The sequence below is a fragment of the Papaver somniferum genome, chromosome 2, assembly GCF_003573695.1.
Source record: "Papaver somniferum cultivar HN1 chromosome 2, ASM357369v1, whole genome shotgun sequence".
NCBI lineage: Eukaryota > Viridiplantae > Streptophyta > Magnoliopsida > Ranunculales > Papaveraceae > Papaver > Papaver somniferum.
Genome location: NC_039359.1, coordinates 10,558,837 through 10,573,116, shown reverse-complemented (window position 1 = coordinate 10,573,116; position 14,280 = coordinate 10,558,837). Strand labels below are relative to the sequence as shown.

Sequence of the window (14,280 nt, the reverse complement as noted above, 5' to 3'; positions counted from 1 at the left end):
CCACAAAGTGTAAAGTTAGATATCATTAAGTTACAAACAAAAAAAGGCCCATACTTAAATATGGTATAACTGGGCTTACCTGTTAGCATAGAGTCTGAATGGACACCTTTTGACTTTGCATCTGCACCTCAATCTTGTTGGATCATCCTTAAACTTCTCAACTTCAATATTGTTGGCAATGCAAAATTTAGTTACAAACAACTTATACTCTGCCATATTGGGCCACATCAACCCTTCCTCAACCTCTTCAGTATCACAAGTCCATTCAGTAACTTCCTCACTCTCAACATCAGCATACATATCATCATATTTCTGGTGATCACTTTTATATTCATTGTACCTTGCAGGTTCTTCTTCTCCTGCTTCCTCATCCACATCAGTATCAGGTTCACCCTCATCATTAAATTCACCTTCAGAACTTGATGAATTGCCACTATGATAATCATCTTTTATTGGAAGTTCATGTATTGAAGGAGTCTTCAGATTGGTGCACTCTGGTAGTACATCAATATCTTCTTCAGGCATACCTAACAACTCATCCACAGTATCATGTTCTTCATTTAGTGCAATAATTGATTCCTTCCTCTTGTTCTTCTTTGTTGCAGGTGACTTCTGTGGAGTTTGAGGTTTGGATGCAAGCTTCTTCTTTGTTGCAGGTGACTTCTGTGGAGTTTGAGGTTTGGATGCAAGCTTCTTCTTTGTTGCAGGTGACCTATGTGGAGTTGTAGTTTGGGTATGCTGAGCAGTCTGAGTTGGATGCTCTGTTGTTACTGCAGTCTGACTTGGATGCTGACTTGGATCATCTTCAGACACTTGTGTCATATGCTGACTTGTTTCCTCATCTTCAATCAAACACTCAACAACATATGGCTCTGTCTGAGATTGTGTGACTGGCACAATATCTCCATCACCCACACCATAATTCACCTCAACTTCTTCATCCACACCATAATTCATCTCAACTTGTTCACCTGGTAGCACAACTTTTAGGGGTCCCTCATGAGTCATGAACAAATGAACTTCATTAGGAACATCTTGATCTGATTCATTCCAAAACTTCAGCAAACCTTTATCATCCACAACATCACAAAGAAAGTCACTCTCCAAGTACTGAAAATCACAATGGTGGCCATCTATCCCATCAATATACTCATAAACATTGTGCAACAGATCCAGCATGTTCAGAGTGTCTCCATCATACTTAGGCCAATACACCTCCTTTCCATTCATATAATCAAGGAAACTGAATCCACAAACAGGTTGTTGCCTAGGCCATTCTCCATCATAGTGTAAATAGACATTCTTAGTATCATAAACAACACTTTCACTGCAACATAACCAAAAACCTAAATTAATCACCACAATCAACACCTTTAATAGACTGTACAATATACAAAAAACCCAAATCACATGAACAAAAAAAAAACAGAGCGCCAAATACAGAAATTATAAAAAATGAAATTAGGGTTACTTTGAAAAACCCAATTCCTACACTATATCACATCAGAGACCATTTTCTCAACTATCACCAACTCACACACAGGTAATTTCTACAATCAATTAAGCATATAACATCCATCCTAAATCAGAGGATAATGATAAAGACCCAAGAACAGCATGCATAACATCAAACCCATAATCACGTATCGAATCATTAAACGAAAACAGAATGGAAGAACATAAACCCTAGAAAAAAAAACTCACAATCTTCGTCTCCGGTTATGATTCATCACGATTAAACCCTAGAAAACATATGAAACAGAAAGAAATAGGAAGCCAGTTCTTCTCTTCGATCAATTTCTTCTTCTCTCTGCAACTGATAAACTTTTTTCTCTCTCTCTAATGTGTGTTCCCGCTCTATAGAGGGGCAGTTATACAGACGAAGAGGTACGTGTTCAATTCTAATCGGCTACCCAAACGGTGCCAAATCGAAACCATCCATTGTCTGACATGATGCACAGCCGTTGGATGATCATACATGAGGGTATTATGGAAAAGTATAAAATCCACGTGTAAGAAATTGTCCAGCTGTACGAAGCAGCTGACTCAGCTAACTGGGTTTGGATGAAAAAAGTGACGAGAGGAGGTTTCACTAATATTTGTTCTGTAGGGGAGGTAACTCAAATTATGATCTTCGCCAGGGGAGGTACCGCAAATTACCCCAAAGATTTAATTCATCAGTTATGTTATCAACAAATTCAAAGCTCGTTTGTTGGTCTCCACTGGGCCTCCACCAGATTAACACTTTTAACAACCATCCGAGATGTTCTTATAGTCACACGACTCACATTCACATCCAACGGCTCTGACCTTGCAAAACTGATATGACAACAAAACCGGCGACAGAAGATGCCAGTCACCAAATCGGGTCCACGATGCTAAAAAAAACAAACAGCTGACTTATTTACCGGATTCAACGGTAGTAATAAAATCCAGCTCATATCCGGTATCCCCATTACGCCATTATACTGCTACTTTCTATTAACGGATCTACAATCAGATATTTCTAGGGTTTCCTCAGATCGCAGGCATCGAAAATCATAAATCTGTGATTCTATTCTGAATTACTCGATCTGAGGGTATCCCAATTAGGGGATATTTTTCTTTTGAAAGTTTTCATAGATTTTGATTGAGTTGTTGTTATTTGGGGATTTTTTTCAGGACTTCTTTAGGAAATCATGTTTCTATTCGATTGGTTTTATGGGGTTTTAGCATCTTTAGGTTTATGGCAAAAAGAAGCTAAGATCCTGTTTCTAGGTCTTGATAATGCTGGAAAAACTACTTTGCTCCATATGTTGAAAGATGAGGTAATTGTTTATTGTTTTTAGCGATTAATTCTGTAGTGTTTTGAACGGTTTAGGATTCTGAAATTTTGATTGTTGTTTTGTATGTTTTTGTAGAGATTGGTTCAACATCAACCTACACAGTACCCGACTTCAGAGGAGTTGAGTATTGGACAAATCAAGTTCAAGGCTTTTGATCTCGGTGGGCATCAAATTGCTCGTAGGGTTTGGAAAGATTACTATGCTAAGGTAGTTTTTTTCTTTCATTCTAATACTGTTCAGTTTGATGTTTTTTCTTTCATTCTAATACTGTTCAATTTGATGTAAATGTTCTGTGCATTGTTTGCAATTGGAATGCTCTTATTGTTGCTTGTAAGCTTTTCTTTGGGTTTGATTTCTGAAATCATTCAAGTTGGCCGTGTTTAGACATTCAAGTTGCCTTTAATTGTATCGAGAAGGTCTTTGCATCTCAAGTACGACATTACGAAGACCTTTTGCTTGATAGATTAGATTATATCCCAATGGGATAGCTGTGGACCTCGACATTCAGTCAGTAGTTGGCACATTACAAAGACCGTTTGCTTCTGCTGTATGAAAGTTGAACTTGAGTAATTTCTCCACATCGATATTTCCAAGCTATCATAATTGTGTCACATTGATAACCTTGAATCTGGTGACATATAACACTTTATTTGTCTACTTCCTATAGCATTCCCATCTTGTTATGCGTTCTACTGAAATTTTTTATCTTCTTTAGTCCTAGTATTCTTTTGATCTAGATTTGCAGCAGTGGTCTTGGTTTTTGTGTTTGGTTAAAACACCATCATGTTTTCCAGCAGGTGTTATACTAGGTACTTGCATTGCAGAAGTATATTGGCCTAAATGCCTGATCTGTACTGGTGTTCTGACCAAAATATCCTGCATTGGACCAGCTGCTTACATCTAATAGCTTGTCACATTATAGTAGAAGAAACTAATATTATTCATTTCCTGTTTATTTCCCTTTTGAGTGCAGGTGGATGCCGTGGTGTACCTAGTGGATGCTTTTGACAAGGAGCGGTTTGCTGAATCAAAGAAGGAATTGGATGCTCTACTATCAGATGAGTCCCTAGCTACCGTGCCATTCCTGGTGTTGGGTAACAAGATTGACATCCCTTATGCAGCCTCAGAGGAGGAGCTTTGTTATCATTTGGGACTGACCAACTTCACCAGTGGCAAGGGAAAGGTTAACCTAACAGACTCCAACGTCAGGCCAATCGAGGTTTTCATGTGTAGTATCGTCCGCAAGATGGGATACGGTGATGGCTTTAAATGGGTCTCTCAGTACATCAAGTAGGAGGGTGGTATGGGCACATGTAAGTGGTTGGAGAAAATGGGTGTTTGTTTGATTGAATGCTGTTGGATGACAAGAACAACCAAACATTTTTATGTCATGAGAGTTTTTGCTATGTAATGTGATTGTGTAATGTTAAAAAACAGGTTCCCAGTGGATTTCTTCAGGTTCTAATTCTTCATTTCATTTCATTTTATTACTTACCCGATTCTAATTTTTGTTCTTCTTTTACGGGCTTCAATTTTTTTTCCTTTCTTTTCCGCTCTAGATTCTTTGCCAATTTGTTGCACAGCTCATTGATGAGATGTTGCCTTTGAAGAACGGAATGGTTGAAGATCAAACTTCATCCCCTTGGACCTTAGCCAAAGGTGGCTGGTGTTTGTTCACGGCCTGTGTCACAACTCAAGTCACACCACATGCTGTTTCTAATGAATACCGCAATATACCATTATACTACTGAACAAGAAGTAACCGAGACATCTACAGTTTTACACACCTGAATACGCGCGTTTTACATTTACATTATTATTATCTTGTTCGTTTCATTTCATTCTTTCGTCTGTCATCAAGAAAGAAGGTTTGGTTACACCTAAGTACACATCTCTCTCTCTCGATCTGATCAATTCTCTGTTCAAACTTCTAATAATAAGAAGAAAAAGTTTATTCCTTTTCGGATTTGTAAGGGTCAGATAAAAGCATGTTTCTTCTTGATTGGTTTTATGGTGTTCTTGCATCACTTGGTTTATGGCAAAAAGAAGCCAAGATCTTATTTCTAGGTCTTGATAATGCTGGAAAAACAACTCTTCTTCATATGTTGAAAGATGAGGTTTTTTCTTTCAAACCCTTTTTATGCTTTTCTTTGTTTTCTGATCTGAATTCATGGGGTTTGATTTTTCGATATTTTTACTGGAATTTCTTTTTTTTTTTTTTTTTTTTTTTTTTGACAGAGATTAGTTCAGCATCAGCCTACACAATATCCTACATCAGAGGAATTGAGTATTGGAAAAATCAAGTTCAAGGCGTTTGATTTGGGGGGTCATCAAATTGCTAGGAGAGTATGGAAAGATTACTATGCCAAGGTTCGATTTTTGTTTTTGTGGGGTTTGCTTATGAAATTTATTGCCATGAAATTGTCGAACTGTGTTATGATAGTTCTTCATTGATTTAGATCAGTTTGAATGTCCATCTTGTTGTGTTAACCTTTAATGGAATATATTTTGCTTATCTGATGTAGTCTTTGGCCTACCTTTACTGAATTCTCTCCTTAGACGCCTGTAATGATCTTTTCGTCTTTAGTATATAATCTCTGCTACTTACAAATTCAAATATGTGTTTTGCTCATCTTAGGTCCAGTTTGATACTGATTTACCAAGTAGAAAGTATTATATTCTTTGAGTGTGTGCTACTATTTGCCTAGCTGATATAGGAATTATGTACAAGCGACCAATGTCGTTACGCTCTTCTGATAGAGGGTTGTCCAAAATCTATTTTCGACTTTTATAACCATTGGTTTAATCCTTGTTCATGACCGAGTCTAGTATCCGTATAGGAATTTCTCGCAGGTGAAGGCACCGTGGCCAGGTTACATGCTTTCTGTTTAATATTTGAAATTCAAAACATTAAGTACAATTCCAATGATGAAGACCATTCTCATGTATTAAGGTATTCTAAATTATGATACTTGTGGATTGAATGGATTGCTTGTCGGTATAAGACACGTCTCTTGTGACTGCCCATATTGTTGCATCTCCGTGTTTTTATTGGTTCCCATAGATCTAAAGATCACCTACAAATTCTTAGAACTTTGCTACTTTTGGTTGTTTGTTGCCAGAATGTTGATGTTATAAGATGTTTCTTCTGCAGGTTGATGCTGTAGTATATCTGGTTGATGCCTTTGACAAGGAGAGGTTTGCAGAGTCAAAGAAGGAACTGGATGCTCTTCTCTCAGATGAATCCCTCGCCACCGTTCCTTTCCTCGTCCTTGGCAATAAGATTGATATCCCATATGCAGCGTCGGAGGATGAGCTACGTTACCACTTGGGGCTCACCAATTTCACTACAGGAAAAGGGAATGTGAATTTGTCAGATTCTAATGTCCGTCCACTCGAGGTTTTCATGTGCAGCATCGTCCGCAAGATGGGTTATGGTGATGGCTTCAAATGGGTCTCTCAATACATTAAGTAGATAATTGGACGACCAGATGGATGCGCCAGGGGCTTTACTTTCTATTTTCATGTTACTCTGCAGTATATCTCCCTAGAGAACTAGCTCTGAACAGTCTGTTTGGATCTGTCTTAAAGTTGTTTTCTTTTTTTGGCTTTGGGTTTCCTTTTAATACAGCAGGGAAGGAGATTCTTTATCAGTAACTGCTTTGTAAAGGAAACTTGTAGTATTTCTTAGTGTGGTTTGGATTATTTTTTTCCTGTTTTTCGGAGTGGTTTGGGGTTTCGTAGGACATGTTCTTCCATTTGTATGTGAAAATCCAGATTCTTCTTTGCTAATTAATAATGGGTTTAAAGCTTAGGCAGTCTAGAATTTTTAGTTTTTCAACCGACTCTTTGAACTCTTTAAACTGCTGCTTTGGGTAAGTGTATATTATGAGCCTATCATTCAGATTTTCAAATTGAAGGCCAAAATTTCATTCATCAGCATTGCAATGTCGATTATCACGATCAACCCTAAGTGCTACATTTGGAAAAACATACTTAACTTGCAAACCTAGCTCACATTGAGAAATGCATTTTCAAAATAGGTGCACCTACTTTATCATTAAGAACAGTCTTCAGCAAGATAACACTTCCCCACCAGGCAATATCTTGGCCCTCAGGATGTAGTGAACGGGTTTCATTAGGTATAGTGGTTGCAGTGAGCCCCCATGATCTGAAACTTGAAGTACTTAACTTGTTAACCATAGCATGCCCAAATGCTTTGACTTGTGGATCAGTTAAATCCACTGACATATTGAAGTGGTCAAGTAGCAGGTTAGAATTGTCTCAGGGGAAGTCCTTTGAAAATCACCAACTCCATCTGTATTTCATGGAATTTCTCATCCATTTACAAGTTGGAACCGTTTAACAAACACATCCAACAACAAACCCCTACTTGGCTATTTATTTGAATTCTTTGCTTTTCCTTCTGAAAAATGCACTTCCATCTCTAGACTATAGAGACCTCATTCAGCTCACTTGAAATCTTATTCAACCTTTTCATGGGGAACTACATTTCCCATCGGAAGTCCGTCATGTCAGGAAAAGTAATACTATCAGATGGCGCTGTCCATAAGTTCGATCATTCTTTAACCGTTGCAGAACTTATGCTAGAACATCCACAGCAAGTAGTCGTTGAATTTCGTCCACTAATGAATGGAAGTAGGCCTACACCATTGCCTGCTGATAAGAAACTAGACATGAAAAAATCCTACTTAATGCTACCAATGAAGAGAGGGAATTCAACATTTGCAGCTGATGACGCTCGTCAAATTCTCTTAAAAGCCAAGACTGTTCTGAAATCAGGCTCGATTTTATCTTCATCAAAATTACTTCCACTGCTCGCATTGATTTGTCGACCTTCTATTAATATTAAAGTTGGACACGGACTTGTATCGCAGAAGGAAGATAGCTGTTCAGTTAAGGAACGAGAGAAGACTAAAACCTTAATGGAACTTATTCCAGAAGTTTTCGAACAAGAGCCAGAATTCCCAAGTAGACAGTTTTCAGGAAAGGGTTGGAAACCTAGTCTTGACACCATTGTCGAGAAAAGAATTGAAAAGAAGGTCCCTCACTGGTTGTTTTAGACAGTTAAAGACTGCAACAGTCAGATTCTGGAAGTTGAAGTGGACATCTGTGAGGGCATGCCCATGGTTAGTGTAAATACAAGGTGCCGAAATGAAGGATAATTCATGGATTGTACAAGATGCACATCTAATTTCATTCTTCATTTTGTTTCCCTTCATTTATTTTTTAAATCTAGCAGAAGTCTCATTCTTCTTTCTGAATCAAAATAAATTCTAACAGTGAAGTATGAATGACGGAGATAGACATTTAAAGAGAACGCATAATTGATAAATTTATGCATAATTATCCACATCTTCAAATGGAACCGGTTCTAACAATTATGTACTTAGCAACTGTACTGAAAACTACCATTTTTTTTTTTTTTACAGTAGACTTAACCTCTAAAACTTTCACAGGATGAAACATAGACTAGTGTCGACTACAAGGAACCCAAATGGGTGTTGGTTTATCAGTTCAAAGTACCTGAATCTTAATTAACGGGCACTTTCATGGGTTTCAAAGGTCAGGTTCGAATAGCTCATCCAACTGCAGAAAAAAAAAAAAAATCTATAAGTTAGCACATAAGTTAATGGCAACTAATATGCTTCGTCAAGAAATATACATACCTCAGCTTGATCACAGGCCAGCTTCATCCTACGATACTGTTGTTGTGCTCGGTACGATCGGAACAGGGCTTGTACCCGAACTACTGATCTTTCAACGCGGTCTTCAGCTTGTTTACGGCTGATTATGAAGAAGTCTTCTACCACATTTTCATCATTAGGATCTACTGCATCAACCATAGTTGGTTCAACCTGAAGCCCGCGTAACCCTTTCCTCTTCTTACGCCACCGCATAATTGCCTTTTCAAGCACCCCAACCGACCAACATATTTTGCGGTAGTTCTTCCTAGCTTGGAGGCCTCGGAAAGCAGCCTATTTAATCAAAAAATGGATGAAAAGAAAAAGAAATGGATAAATCAGCTGATTACTTTTCCGAGCCTTCCATTGGAGAGCATAAGATAAGATAGTGAGATACAATTAAGTTGCTAAATGGCAATAAAGAATTGTCATCTAAATCTTAGATCCAGGAAAGCAGATGTTATGCTAGCCAGAAGAGGTAAAAAGATATAAATTGCTTACTTGAATTTTGATTGTTTGCCTACGCAAGTAGAGAAATTCCTTGCGGATCTTCCAAGTGCGATATGTGTACTGGATGCGGGCAGCAGCTGCCATCTGTCTTCGTGATTCATAATTGCGGAAAGCACGTTGAATCCTCATTGCAGAAATTATGTTTCGTGCTTCCAGTTCTGGATTGGCTTGGTTAACGGCCTCCGTTTTTAGCTTTAATGTGTTCTCTCTAAACGCAGCCTGTATACGGGCGGCAGCATCTGCAGCTGTACGATATGCTGTCAAGGTATCCTTCTGACACAATTCCTCCTCGTTGAGGCCACTGGGATCTACAATGTCAGTTGAACTTGTCTGCAGGGAACCACTTATATTACCAGATAACGACATGCGCTTAAAATGTTCTGTTAATCCTTTTTCTGCGAGATAGGCAGCTAAGCCCTCATAGCCATTTTGTGCTGCAAGATCTGCAGAAGTGCATCCACCAGGGAACTCAGAAGTTGGATCAGTAACTAAGCTCGGATTTGCACCCGATGATAGAAGAACTGCAACCATTTCTTCCCTGAAAATTAAGATCCACAGATGAAAACCAAATTCTGGTGAGGTAATACCTTGGTTTGAGATCAATATATCAAAGCTACCACAAATATAATGTGTTCAGAATCTTCAGATAATTCATCTATAGCTATAGCCTATGTATTTATAGAAATCACTGTGAAACATATTTAATTTGAAGAGGCAAAGACTAGTCGTCCCATCGTGATAGAAAAACTACAGGTGGAGCGTCTGATTTACTAGAATAGGATAACCATACCTTCCAAAGTGTGCAGCGTAATGCAAAGCCGTCCATCCACGAGAGTCGCGGAAATCTAAGGAGAGGCCAGAACGTGAAAACGGTCGAACAGCCCAAGTATAACCTAAAATCGCACACAAATGAATTATCCCAAGACCTTGATGATCACGAGCACTGATCTTTGACCCCTCAATTACTCTTTCCAAAAGCCACTCATGTAATTTGTTCTTCAAAATGATCTCAAACAAACTTTTTTGTGCCTGTTGAAATGAGATATCATTGTTCACAGCTGACTTAATCAAATAGTCCCAATCTTTGATAATGGATGAGGTTGAGTGTGCAAACTTTTTTGCTTCCTTTAACACAGTTGGAGATGCCTTGTTTGATAGGATGCTCAGGCTGCTGCTTGATGAGAAGAGCAGATGTGCAAGCCTAATCTGAATCTGGAATTCATCCCTGCTAGGTTCATCGTTAGGTGAAGCCACCTCATTTACCACTGAAGGAGAGCGATACTCAAAACTCATAACTTGGCTTATAGGAGTTTGACCATCCATGCTCAAATGTAGGTTTACCAACCCAGGAGAATGTGGTAAAGCCTTGCACCGATATACCCCGTGTTGAATCATTTCAGCTGGAACACATTCGTCACCTAATATCATAAGTAAATCCGAATCGGCAAGATGTGATGGTCCTCCATTAAAATATCCGATCACTATGACCTGTGAAAGTCATAGTCATTAAAAAAGACAATGCAAGTAAGATAACTAATGAGATTTCCATACACCAACAGGGAGTGGCGAACACCAAAATACTGAATGGAATGAGGAAAAGCACCTTTGTTTCTTCAGATGAAAAAGCCCATGTAGGTGAAATTTCAGTAATGGTGAAAACTTGTTTATGTATAGAGGAGTGATGATGATCCACTTCCCCATTTATATTCGATCCATAACCATTTGAAATGGAGGATCCACCCGATGGATTGTCTAATGAACCTGGGGATTCAGTCATCACGTAGTTCATCCACCTTCCGAAACTGTCTTGTGCCAGCAAACCATCTGCACCCTCTACCAATGGCTCAAAGCCTTCTTTCCGGACATTTGAGTTTGCTTGAGTAACCACAGTCTGAAAGTGTCCACTGGTTGGAAGTCTACCATCAATTGAAGGATGCACAGAAGTTGTGTTTGTAGAACCGTGAAAGGATGAATCGTGCTTATTTACATTGTCAGATGGAAGAAGGCCGCTCTGCAATGAAGAAGTATAGCATGGTTAACACGCTACTGCTAGAAAAAGTGGTTCTCAGATTCTTAAGCATGAATCTGTAACCCATAATGAATGAACAAGTTATACGTAGGTAACTGGTTCACTTAAACCTTACGTTATATTTGGATTCATTTTGATTCCATTCCTCAAGGCATGAAAAGTTGTCTGTCACAAATAAGATTTCAGTAATCACCAAAGCTGATTTATGAATTTCCAGTAAAACGAAACAAGTAACAAGTTTACCTGTTTCATGTGTAGAACCAATAGGCTCATTCGTTACCAATAGATCATCCCAGTCGAGTGTGTTAATCTCATGAAGCGTCTTTACATGATAGTTCTCTGTCACATTATCATCAAGCTGGATGGGTTGGTTAACAAAATAACTGCCTGCACCTATTAGTAATTTGGGCACAAGAGTGTAAAGTCATTTTGAAAAGTAAGCAAGAGCTACAACAAAAGAGAAGAGCCGACACTCGACAGACCAAACTTCATAGGGATACTATCTGTAAAAAAGTACCATGAATTATAACAAAAATTCGCTCACCAGCATTATTAGCCCCGGTATCTGTTTCCTCCAGTAAAACCTTAGAAACAGCTGAGTCTGAGTAAGTTGAACCAGAAGTAGAAGTAACAGGAGTGGCAGGAGAGCTCAGTGTCTGCACAATTCTCCCGACAACAAAACACTATTAAATCTCCTAGTTAACTGAACATTTGGGAAGAGCGTATAAATAACATCTTCTCGAACAACTTTTGCTTAAATAACATACAGTCAAGAAGCTTCACACAGACACTAAACGAGTCTCAAACTAACCTCAGATGTCTCGCGATAATGTACAAGAACTATGTTTTCGTATTTCCTGGATGAAAGGAAAAGAGAGAAGTTTTTAGATCAGTGCTTTATTCACATGAGAAATAGCCGAAAAGTTTGCTTATACTCATAGATATACATACTTATCGAGTAACCAGTAACACCTTCGAACAAAGGTTGGGCTATCCAATCCATGTGCATAATACACATGGATCCTTTCTTCAGTACCAACCTACACCAGGAATGACTAAATGAATACGCATCAAAGATAACTAACAAATCTCTAATATCTGCAAGGAAATATAGTAAAAGTAGTATCTCCCTTACTTTTAAGTGTTCATGAGCTTCTTTAACAGTCTTGCCATCCTTTTTCTTCTTCCAATTATGACCATCTCTGCGGAAATTCCTCAGCATTTTCCGATCAAATAATACAACTGTACCACCTAAACAGAACAACCACAACATTTGAGCCCTATAAACTTGACGGAAATAGGTGGATCCGAATTTGAGAGTACACTAAATAGTACCAAATGCATATCAAAATATTTGAAATTACTTTTGGGTAAGTTCATTGGCTTGACATGAATTGTGAAAAGGGACGAGTTATAGAGTACTGCATGAATTTCGTTTGGGCGCAACCACCTTGATGAAGCTTCCTCCAACATCGTTTCATAATCCAAATCTGCCAATAGTGCAACAAGGCAACCATAAACATATAAGTATTATTACTTGAATAACGAACAACCATAGCTGGTCCATAAATGAAAACAACAGTAAGAGAAATGACCAGTAAATGGACTCCATTATCGAATTTACACTTGACTAGCAAAGCAGACTGTTGTTCACGCACAGACAAACACAACTACAATCCCATTTAGTAATCCACAATACAGTGATCAACCTCGAGTTCAGTGACTTCCAAAGCAAGGGGGAAAAAGTAGAATTCAACTAACCAAAGACAACATAATGAAATAATGATCGGGGAGTTGCGCAGAATCGGAATCATGGGTTCGACTTTATTTTCCAAAATTCTTCAATAACAAAATGAACTGATTACCTAAGTAAAGTTTTCATGTCAATTGCAAAGCTTTCTTTCTCAAAAAACATCAGGATTTCATACTCCACAGTGATCACAATTCAACACATAACCCAAAAATCAAACCTAACCTAAAAAAACACAACACTCAATTCCCAAAATTTCCTTCCCCAAAAAAGATTCGTTTATTTCATTTTCCAATTCAGTAGCATAATTAATCAAGGCAATCAAAATCCGATTTATAAAAAACAAAAAACAAAAACAGAATCAGACTAAGGGCTTACCTTGCCAAGTATGAAAACCATGAATTTCAGCCCCAGCAAGTCTAACTCCATCACCAATATTTGCCATACCTAAAAAAAAACAACCTTTACTTACACCATTCAAACAACCAATCTCTTCAGATATACAAAACCCTACACAAATTTTTCATCAAACTCATCTAAAATTCACTGACTTTATGAGCAAAAATATCTTTCCAGAAACAGTAAGGAAAGTTCTCCAATAAGACAATGCCGAAAAATCAAGACTTTTTTTTTTTAGAGAGAGAAAATTACTGAAGCGTGAAACTAAGATGATCGTGATCAGGACAATCAACGGTTGAACCTGAGTCTGATGTGATTTTGTCTACGTGTTTTTATGTGGGTCGTTAAAATGAGTAGTAAAAATCCGAGAAGGAGAAAAAATGTTAGTCTTGTAGTGAAGACACAAGGTACCAAAGTAGGGTCTACATTTGGTCCCACAGTACCATCACAATAAATTGACTGCTGAAACAGCAGCCGATGGTTTATGCTGGGATTGTGGACCTTAATGACTTTATTACCGTTGAGTGTTGATATGTTTTTATATTTTGATTTCATACATGAAACATCTTTTTCAAAGTTGTTTTCTTTTTCAATCATCTTCACATATTACTAACAATTTTTTAATAATATAGTTGTTGACGTTGGATTTTCGACGAAGACTAAAATTGTAAAACTATAATTTTGTATATTTCTGATCCAGCAATAAAACGAGTATGTGAAGTTCATATGTTAGAATTTAATCATGAAGGCTCATGCCACAATAATTTCTGACTGAGTGTACCTCTATAAATATATAATCATCAAAGCCTCTCAGCCGAGCTTTCAATATTCCGCATATTTCATCAATACTGAGCAACTTCACTATTCACTTATGTATAAAATCGAGAATGATTGAACGGTTCCTAGATGGATTAACCACTAGTATAGAGCAATAACGTCTTCAGGATGTTGCAATGTTCCCCGACTATACAGAATAAATATTCAGAACGAGGATGACGCTTTCACCAGCTCATACCTCGACTCTCGAATAAATATAATGGTCCTAGACTGATTGCCTGCTAG

The 14,280-nt window shown here is 38.0% G+C and overlaps 4 protein-coding genes across 5 annotated transcripts; 3 read left to right on the top strand and 1 right to left on the bottom strand.

Annotated features, from left to right (window-relative positions):
* The first annotated feature begins 2,395 nt into the window (after positions 1 to 2,395).
* Positions 2,396 to 4,319, top strand: LOC113346888 (GTP-binding protein SAR1A-like). The gene is made up of 3 exons (XM_026590439.1): positions 2,396 to 2,807; positions 2,901 to 3,032; positions 3,799 to 4,319. The coding sequence occupies exons 1-3, from the start codon at positions 2,679 to 2,681 to the stop codon at positions 4,117 to 4,119; spliced, it is 582 nt and encodes a 193-aa protein (XP_026446224.1). The 5' UTR covers positions 2,396 to 2,678; the 3' UTR covers positions 4,120 to 4,319.
* A 332-nt stretch (positions 4,320 to 4,651) lies between these two features.
* Positions 4,652 to 6,648, top strand: LOC113346887 (GTP-binding protein SAR1A-like). Its single transcript, XM_026590438.1, has 3 exons — positions 4,652 to 4,942; positions 5,064 to 5,195; positions 5,980 to 6,648. Exons 1-3 carry the CDS (start codon positions 4,814 to 4,816, stop codon positions 6,298 to 6,300), a joined length of 582 nt encoding a protein of 193 aa, XP_026446223.1. The 5' UTR covers positions 4,652 to 4,813; the 3' UTR covers positions 6,301 to 6,648.
* A 623-nt stretch (positions 6,649 to 7,271) lies between these two features.
* Positions 7,272 to 8,071, top strand: LOC113346886. The gene has a single exon (XM_026590437.1). It carries the CDS (start codon positions 7,325 to 7,327, stop codon positions 7,907 to 7,909), a length of 585 nt encoding a protein of 194 aa, XP_026446222.1. The 5' UTR covers positions 7,272 to 7,324; the 3' UTR covers positions 7,910 to 8,071.
* Positions 8,072 to 8,155: 84 nt separating this feature from the next.
* On the bottom strand, positions 8,156 to 13,418 carry LOC113346885 (calmodulin-binding transcription activator 5-like). Of its 2 annotated transcripts, XM_026590435.1 has the most exons (14): positions 13,371 to 13,389; positions 13,198 to 13,266; positions 12,434 to 12,559; positions 12,205 to 12,320; positions 12,021 to 12,109; positions 11,881 to 11,926; positions 11,614 to 11,725; positions 11,313 to 11,462; positions 11,185 to 11,234; positions 10,644 to 11,051; positions 9,831 to 10,528; positions 9,032 to 9,578; positions 8,516 to 8,824; positions 8,156 to 8,435 (listed from the first exon to the last, which is right to left on the bottom strand). In XM_026590435.1, the coding sequence occupies exons 2-14, from the start codon at positions 13,262 to 13,264 to the stop codon at positions 8,406 to 8,408; spliced, it is 2,748 nt and encodes a 915-aa protein (XP_026446220.1). In that variant the 5' UTR covers positions 13,265 to 13,266; positions 13,371 to 13,389; the 3' UTR covers positions 8,156 to 8,405. The 2 variants fall into 2 exon arrangements, with proteins under 2 accessions (XP_026446220.1, XP_026446221.1); XM_026590436.1 differs by having other exon boundaries at positions 11,313 to 11,408; positions 13,198 to 13,418.
* Between the last annotated feature and the right edge of the window lie 862 nt (positions 13,419 to 14,280).

Excerpts from the sequence above, each read along its gene's own strand:
- LOC113346888 (XM_026590439.1), top strand. The coding sequence starts at position 2,679 with ATGTTTCTATTCGATTGGTTTTATGGGGTTTTAGCATCTTTAGGTTTA. Across the intron at positions 2,808-2,900 it reads TCCATATGTTGAAAGATGAG|AGATTGGTTCAACATCAACC; the intron begins GTAATTGTTTAT and ends ATGTTTTTGTAG. Across the intron at positions 3,033-3,798 it reads GGAAAGATTACTATGCTAAG|GTGGATGCCGTGGTGTACCT; the intron begins GTAGTTTTTTTC and ends TTTTGAGTGCAG.
- LOC113346887 (XM_026590438.1), top strand. The coding sequence starts at position 4,814 with ATGTTTCTTCTTGATTGGTTTTATGGTGTTCTTGCATCACTTGGTTTA. Across the intron at positions 4,943-5,063 it reads TTCATATGTTGAAAGATGAG|AGATTAGTTCAGCATCAGCC; the intron begins GTTTTTTCTTTC and ends TTTTTTTGACAG. Across the intron at positions 5,196-5,979 it reads GGAAAGATTACTATGCCAAG|GTTGATGCTGTAGTATATCT; the intron begins GTTCGATTTTTG and ends TTTCTTCTGCAG.
- LOC113346886 (XM_026590437.1), top strand. The coding sequence starts at position 7,325 with ATGGGGAACTACATTTCCCATCGGAAGTCCGTCATGTCAGGAAAAGTA.
- LOC113346885 (XM_026590435.1), bottom strand. The coding sequence starts at position 13,264 with ATGGCAAATATTGGTGATGGAGTTAGACTTGCTGGGGCTGAAATTCAT. Across the intron at positions 11,726-11,880 it reads ATTATCGCGAGACATCTGAG|ACACTGAGCTCTCCTGCCAC; the intron begins GTTAGTTTGAGA and ends AGAATTGTGCAG. Across the intron at positions 11,235-11,312 it reads TGGTTCTACACATGAAACAG|ACAACTTTTCATGCCTTGAG; the intron begins GTAAACTTGTTA and ends TATTTGTGACAG.